The sequence below is a fragment of the Triticum aestivum genome, chromosome 5B (genome assembly GCF_018294505.1).
Source record: "Triticum aestivum cultivar Chinese Spring chromosome 5B, IWGSC CS RefSeq v2.1, whole genome shotgun sequence".
Lineage (NCBI taxonomy): Eukaryota > Viridiplantae > Streptophyta > Magnoliopsida > Poales > Poaceae > Triticum > Triticum aestivum.
The window spans coordinates 482,762,124-482,770,668 of record NC_057807.1 but is presented as its reverse complement, the minus strand read 5'-3'; the positions used below and the strand labels follow the sequence as shown (position 1 = coordinate 482,770,668).

The 8,545-nt window shown below is 45.0% G+C and overlaps 1 protein-coding gene across 1 annotated transcript; it reads left to right on the top strand.

Moving 5' to 3' along the window:
* The first annotated feature begins 2,094 nt into the window (after nt 1–2,094).
* Nucleotides 2,095–3,853, top strand: LOC123116542 (putative clathrin assembly protein At1g25240). The gene has a single exon (XM_044537487.1). The coding sequence runs from the start codon at nt 2,481–2,483 to the stop codon at nt 3,627–3,629; it is 1,149 nt and encodes a 382-aa protein (XP_044393422.1). The 5' UTR covers nt 2,095–2,480; the 3' UTR covers nt 3,630–3,853.
* Nucleotides 3,854–8,545: the final 4,692 nt, after the last annotated feature.

The window sequence follows — 8,545 nt, the reverse complement described above, 5'->3', positions numbered from 1 at the left end:
CCCACACTTTTGGTTGACACGGAGCCGGGGTCGCATCATTTCAGCAGGCCTTGGGGAGCTCCTATTTGGCGCGTGACGGGTTGGCGAACGAGCCCGCGCGAAAGCGGGGCTGGACGACCCCCGTTTTTTTAATTATTTTGCTTTTTGTTTATTTTCTGCTTTTATTAATATTTTCTTCAAAATAATTCAGAATTTTTATAATTTCCAAATTTAATAAATTAAGTTTTGAAAAAATGTTACAGAAATCTCAAAATGTACGTGGTTAATGTTCCTGATTTTAAAAAATTGTTCATGTAAAAAATGTTCGCAAATTTGAACGAAAGTTTCATGAATTCAACAAATATTTATGAATTTTTAAAAAATGCTCATTGAGTCAGAAATGTTTGTGATTTCAAAAAAAAATGTTTGTGTCGTAAAAAAATGTTCATAGTTTTTCAAAAATGTTCTAAAACTTTAAAATTTGTTCCCAAAAATTTGAAAAAGGTCACAAAATTCAAAAATATTTCAGATTCAAAAAGTATTTATGAATTAAAAAAATGTCCTTTGAAAATAAAATTGGTTTAAAATTTGTTCCCGAATTTATAAAATATTCGTCTATGCAAAAAAACTTATTCATGAGTACATAATTTCAAAAAGTGATCATGAATTCGAAAAATGTTCATTAATTTTGAAAATGTGATGAACATTTTTTGAACTCGATGAAAAAAATTTGAATTCTAAATATGTTCGGGAAAATGTTCATGATTTGAAAAAATGTTCTTGTTCGCAATTTCAAAAATATTTTGAATTCGATGAACAAATTTGGAATTCATAAAATGTTCACCTGATTTGAAAAAATGTTGACTCATTTGATTAAAAATCCCGGATTTGACAAAATCATCATGAAATTTCGAAAAGAAAGGAAAGAGATTTTTTTTTAAAAAAAAGGGGGAAAGAAAATAAAGATCACGAAAAAAATAAGAAAAATTAAAATGAAATGAAGAATGAAGGACACGGGAGGTTTTGAAGTGCGCAGTTAGATGATGTAGGCAGAGGTAATCAACTGTACTGTATGTTGCAAACGCACAAGGCAGAGAACTGGGTGGCTCAGAATTGCACGCATGCATGAAATGAAATCTGTCCATCTTGCTGCTTGACATGGAAACTGAGACGTGTACGCAAACGCAGCAGGCCCCGCTAGCTTGTAACCAGGCCCGTGGATGCAGACGCAGACGCAGACGCGCGCAAACAATTGAAGCGCATGGACGATGATCGTCTCCTGTCTGCACTGCATTCCCGTGGATCTGAATATTCCTTGCCCGTTCGCACAGGCCGGCTGGTGGTGTCCAAGTGTAAGCACAGTTAATCAACCAACCAGATCATCGTCACAATGCAGAGGAAATCAATTAGATCATGTAAGCAGAGCAGAGTCAAACAACTGTATTTGAAGATGCCCCTAAAAACAAAAACTGTATTTGAAGATGCACAATGCACATCAAGCTCGATCGTTGGCTCTGAATTGCACGTGTGTATGGTTTGGAATCTGCCTTGGTCCCTCCCTGGATGCTGCAGGAACACAAACAATTGATCAAGCCCTAGTGGACGATGGTGATGATGATTTTTCGCAATTTGCAATTGGTCTGAATCGTACGTATTCGATCTATCTACTCGCCACCGGCCGGCCGGTGGCGAGCAAGAGCAACCATGTCCATGTGATGCGACAAGAAGGAAGTCAATTGCTAAGTTTTGACACAGCTAGCTAGCTAGCTAACGATTCTTAAGCCTTACGTACATAGAATACGTGAGAACACGTTTGTTTTTTTAAATTTTAGCGTATGTATATGTAGTAGGTAGCTAACCATGTGTGGCTGTCCTTGCCAAGCGAGAACGACGGTGCCGTCCAAAACTTGTTTTGGAAGCGGGCTAGCCCCCTTTCCATCCCATTACTTGCATTGCTTGGCGTAATTACAGAGTACCCCCTCTTACAAGCAGCAGCAACATGAAAAAGGAAAAGAAATGTAGTACTCCCTCCATCCCAGAATATGACATGTTATTACAACCAGAGTAGGCATGTTGGCAATGAATCGCAGCTTGACTTGACTTGCAATTGAAAAATGATCGGGATACAGCATGCATCCCGAAAGGTTCGCTCACTCCAGAATTAGAGAAGATTCACCTGGCTGGCAGGCAGACCGTCGCCCATTTCCCACCCTTCTTCCTCCGCGCGCGCGCGCCAGTTGGCCTTGCGTGCTTCCATCCCCATGCCATGATCCCACCGCCATAGTGCCTCGCACGTCGTTCGTTGACGCAATGCCGCTTCCCCCTCCCCCTCCCGCCGCGTGCTCCAGCGGCCCACGATTGATCTGTTGACGCATATATCCGTCCATACACCGGAGCTCTGTCCTATCCTACGTGCGCGGGCGCTTGATCCGCCGATCGCTGCCCACCCCAGGGTTGGCCGGCGGGAGGGAGCAATCGATCGATCGATCGTTCCATCTGCAATGACGACGGCGCGGCAGTGGTGGAGGCGCGCGGCCGCGGCGGCCAAGGACAAGAAGAGCCTGTGCCTGACGCGCGCCGCGGGGGCGCTGCGCTCGCCGGCCAGGGTCAGGGGCGGCGCGGCGGAGCTGGACGCGGCGGTCATCCGCGCCACCAGCCACGACGACCGCTTCGTGGACCGCGGCGCCGCGGCGCGGGTGCTGGACCTTGCGCGCGCCTCCTCGCCGTCGCCGCTCGTGTGGGCGCTGGCGCACCGCGCGGGCCGGACGCGCTGCTGGGCCGTGGCGCTCAAGGCGCTCATGCTCGCGCACCGCCTGCTCCTCCTCGCGCAGCCCCGCGCCAGAGGCCGCGTGCCGTTCGACCTCGCCGACTTCCGGGACCGCTCCTCGGCCGGCTTCTCCGCCCTCGTGCGCGCCTACTTCCGCTTCCTCGACGCCCGCTCCCTCTTCGCCGCCGAGGAAGACGACGGCGCCGGCGCCAACGGCGACGAGGACGAGGACGACGAGGAGACGCGCCTGCTGGACCGCCTGTCCAGGCGGCAGCACCTGCTCGACCTGCTCATGCAGATTCGGCCCTACGGGGACGGCATGGAGCGGCAGAGCCTCGTCCTCGACGCCATGGAATGCGCGGTCGTCGAGATCTTCGACGTGTACGGCCAAGTACGCGCCGGCATCGCTGAGTACCTCGTCGCCGTCGGGGGCTCGACGCCGACCACGCCGACGCCGAGGCCTCGGCCGGGAGAGACCGTGGCGACGGCGAGGCGGCGCAGGGCCATGCAGGGAGTGCGGGTGCTGCGGAAGGAGACGGAGCAGAGCGCACTGGTATCGTCCTACTTCGAGCTCTGCCGGACCCTCGGCGTGCTCAGCGCCGCCGAGTTCCCGGCCGTGGAGCGCGTCCCGGACCACGACATCAGGGACCTCGAGAAGCTCATTATGGCCCACGTCGAAGACGGCGGCTGCATGGTGGAGCAGGACAACGAACCGAAGGCGTTGGTGGGCCCCATGGAGGACGCCGGCGTGGCGTCGACGACGGTGGCCATGAAAGAGTGGATGGTGTTCGACGACGATGCGGGTACCGGACTTAGGCAAGGGCAATTTGGTGATTACGTCAACCCGTTCCTAACCAACTTGACGGAGTTTGGCGAGACGTGACGGCGAGCGTCAACTTGTGAAAGAATGAGTTTTTGTGAATACTATTTTTTTCAGAGGACAGATTATTCACATTTCATTTGATGATTAGAAACAAATCGAAAGCTAAGCAGTGGTGACTAAAGACCACGAGTGCAAATAGGTCAATCATGAAGCAATTGTTGTGAGTACATGTGATTGCTGCACGGTTAGATTGAGAAAAAAACATGCAAGCATTCCCTAACCAATCACCCTTTAGCATATTTTCATTTTGCTCTATGTATCAACGGTTTGAAAATGAGACAATTGCGTTTTCGATTTAGATTTATGTGGAGGGCAAACATCGCCTTGAAGATCAAGCTATTTCTGCGACCGAGCCGGACCGGTCCGAGTCAGCACGCAGGCACGTCCGGTTGGCTGCTGTGGCACCTCACAATCACCCTTTAGGGATCCTATGTTACGTCTCTTTGTGTGTGTCGCGCTCTCCTCGTTCTACGCCCACCCCAAGATCTATCGTCGATAACCAACAATGGCCCCCATTTGCCCCCTACCCGGATCACCCCCCTGACCCCATCGCTGCCCCGATACATCCTAGTCCATCTGCCATACACCTCGCCCACCACAAGTTTGACAAAATGTCCGGAGTGTTTTTTGACCTTTTTGTTGCACATTTCTTAGGAGACGCGATGGAGTCGTTGGATGATGAGTTTGTTTCCCTACATTATAAATTTATTTAAATGGAGTTCTTCATTTCGTCGGCATCGTGTCTGATGATGGTGACTACAATTCGGTGATGATGATGATGATGATGATGATGATGATGATGACGATGAGCATCCTCGAAGCAATGGAGTAGGAAGAGAAGTATGTTCTCAACTTTAGGGGTTTGATGTCGGGCATGATAACTGTTACCTGGAATAGGATAAAGGGTCATATTGATGTTTACAGTAACTACTTCAAAGCCAACCCAGTATATCATGAGGGGTTCTTTCGGCGTAACTACCGGATGTGCAGGCATTTGTTCTTCCACATAATGGACGGTGCAAAGAAATATAATCCTTAATTTACATTGAGGAATGATTGCACTGTAGCATTGTCATTCTCTCCTCTCCAGAAATGCACTGCTCCTATCAGGAAGCTTGGATATGGTACAGCTGCAGATGCCATTGATGAGTATGTTCGGATAGAAGAGGGCACATGCATTGACGCAATTATGAGATTTGCCTCTGCTTTAGTGAATGTGTTTGAACCAGAGTACTTGAGATAACCAAATACCAAGGGCACAGAAAATCTTCTGGCAATTGGAGCAACAATAGGCTTTTTCGGCATGCTTAGTTTAGTCGACTACATGCATTGTCGATGGAAAAACTATCCGGTAGGTTTAGCACGGCAATACCAAGGTCACACCGAAGAGCCCACCATCATACTTGAAGCAGTGTAATCAAAAGACTTGTGGATTTAACACTCTTTATTTGGCATGCCAGGATCTCGCACGTGCTTTAGGGATCCCCATTGTTTAAAATACTTTGTGATGGGGAGGATCAAGAGTGCAACTAACCGTCAACGGTCACAACTACACCATGCGGTAGTACCTTTATTGATAGTATCTATCCTTAGTGCGCGACAATTGTGAATACTATCTCCAAGACCAAGGTAAAAAAGAACTCTCCTTACCCAAATGCAAGATGGTGCTAGGAAGGATGTGGAGAGGGCATTTGGAGTTCTCCAAGATCATTGGGCTATTGTTTGTGGGACTGCAAATTTGTGGGATCCCGAGACATTGGGAGAGGTGATGACATGTTATGTGATCTTTCATAACAAGATTGTGAAGGACGAGAGAGTGAGGTTGTTCGCAATGTTCATGCTTTTGACAAGCTAGGAGAAAATGTCCGTCTCCCGAAACAAGAGGCACAACATTGTTGTAGATTTCCTAGATATGCATCGACAACTTCGAGATCGAAAGATTCATGTACAACTACTCAATGATCTTGTATAACATTTGTGATCCATCAATGACTCGATCCCCAGTTATCCATGTTTCGCGGATATATGGGGGCCAAATTGGTTATTTGCCCCTAGAGATACTATTACACACCATGACTTATTGGTTTGTTTTTTCTCCATATTATGTGGATTGAAAGCATGATATCCAGTTACCTTTCATTTGTGTATGTACACAATCAGCGTCCAACTTGTACAATGAATTTTACTCTCATGCAAATTAGCCTTTGTAGAACTAAATTCCAATCATTTAATTTCAATTGCTAGGACACACAGATAATGAAATTAAGAACTACTGGAACACAAGAAGCAAAAGGCTTATGAAAAGTAGTCTCTATCCAGATTATTTGTTATCTTCACTGGCAAACATGGAGTGTCATAGTCCCGACGATTTAGGTGGCAAAAACGACCAAATGAGCTCTCATAGGGAAATGGGCCACCAATATTAGATGGAAATTTCTCTACATATAAGATTGTACAATGATCCATGAAGTCAATCGAAGGTTAGATGTGAGTAATACAAATTGTGTCATGAGGTTTCAATCTGACTAATAAAGTGCCCAAGTAATTCAAAACATCTTGAATTTTTCACCAGTTGACATATTTTATTTGAATAACAAAGGAAAAAAATCTCAATTATTTATGTTAATATATCATATAACTACGAAACATACATATTACCAAGTATATATCATATCCTTCTACCTTCGCTCTCATATATGAATAGTAATAAGGAAAAATAACTCTATTAGGTGAATTAATCATCCTTAGATTAGACATATATTGTGTTGTATAGATGTGTTAGTCATCTTTTTGGTTGGCTTTAAGTAACTAGATGGCGTACAACTTACTATAGGAGTTACAACCATATTGATGTTTGCATTGGTGCAATATTATACATTAAATTTGAAAGTGGATGGTAGAAAATGATGACATGACACTCTCTTATGCATTTGCACTGAACTTTAATATCTTGGCACACTAATAAATATCATGCCTGAAAATTCTAGATTCCATTAATCTAGGTTAGTGTAACTTAGTAGAATGCTTTAGATTGTACAACTACCTCACTCAGATCAAATTGTACCCGACTAAAAGATATTAGATCAAGAAGAAAAAAAATAGTGATATGCCAATCTGTGTTGTTTCATTTTGCACCAACATTAAAATATCCACTAAATTACTAGCCTAATTAATACTATATTCAAGGGAAATGATAATGTGCTCTTTGTTGTGCAACAGTCTATATGTGCACCTACCTAGGTGGTTTGCTTGACCTCACCTCTGTTTCCTATTCTTACTCCTTTATCTTCTTCTTCCCCACCTCCCACGGCAGTTGTGACGCCAATGATAAGGGGGTTCAAGTTAGTGTTCACTTGGAATAGGATCAGTCGGTCCACCACACCTGATACATGGAGAAAAAGTGTAGCATGACAATGGGAAATGGCGTTAGGAAGGAGATGATGGAGCGTTTGTTTGTGGAACATATTAGTCGAAGGTGGCACAGTGAGAAGGTGCACTTAAGTAATTGTATGAGTGGGGAGGAGGTGTGGTCATGTAGAGGTGAAGTAGTGTGGCAATGTAACAGAGAGCCGAGACAACTGAGGGGAAGACTTTCAGTGTTGGTGTGGAAAGAGGGGGGATGCAGGTCTACATGGAGCTCATTCTAGTGAGGCTATATTGTTGGAGAAGACACACTTAGGCCCCGTTCAGAACTCATGTGGCTTCTTCAAATCCTCTAATCTAGCTTACTCCCATTGATGCTAGCTTCTCATGCGGACGATCGTTCGATAGTGTGAGGCCTTCGCTTCATGGGGCTGGCTTCGTGGAGTTGGGGTGTTTGGCCTAGCTCAGCACTCGTGAAGGAAATATGCCCTAGAGGCAATAATAAAGTTGTTATTTTATATTTCCTTATTAATGATAAATTTTTATTATTCATGCTACAATTGCATTGATCAGAATACATGTATGAATACATAAACAAATACAGTGTCCCTATTAAGCCTCTACTAGACTAGCTCTTTGATCAAAGATGGTTAAAGTTTCCTAACCATGGACATGTGTTGTCATTTGATAACGAGATCACATCATTAGGAGAATGATGTGATGGACAAGACCCACCCGTTAGCTTAGCATAATGATCGTTCAGTTTTATTGCTATTGCTTTCTTCATGTCAAATACATATTCCTTTGACTATGAGATTATGCAACTCCCGGATACTGGAGGAATACCTTGTGTGCTATCAAATGTCACAACGTAACTGGGTGATTATAAAGATGCTCTACAGGTATCTACGAAGTGTTTGTTGAGTTGGCATAGATCGAGATTAGGATTTGTCACTTCGAGTATCGGAGAGGTATCTCTGGGCCCTCTCGGTAATACACATCATAAGCTTGCAAGCAAACGACGAAGGAGTTAGTCACGAGGTGATGTATTACGGAAGGAGTAAAGAGACTTGCTAGTAACGATATTGAACTAGGTACGAAGCTACCGATGATCGAATCTCGGGCAAGTAACATACAGATAACAAAGGGAATAATGTATGTTGTCATAACGGTTCGACCTACAAAAGATCTTCGTAGATTATGTGAGAGCCAATATGAGCATCCAGGTTCCGCTATTTGTTATTGACCGGAGAGGTGTCTCGGTCATGTCTACATAGTTCTCGAACCCGTAGGGTCCGCACGCTTAATGTTCGATGACAATATTGTATTATATGAGTTATGTGATTTGGTGAACGAATGTTGTTCGGACTCCCAGATGAAATCACAGACATGACGAGGAGTATCGAAATGGTCAAGAGGTAAAAATTGATATATAGGATGATAGTATTCGGACACCGGAAGTGTTCCAGAGTGTACCGGGTACATATCGGAGTACCGGAGGGGTTACCGGAACCCCCCGGGGAAAGATATGGGCCATAAGAGGGGAGCACACT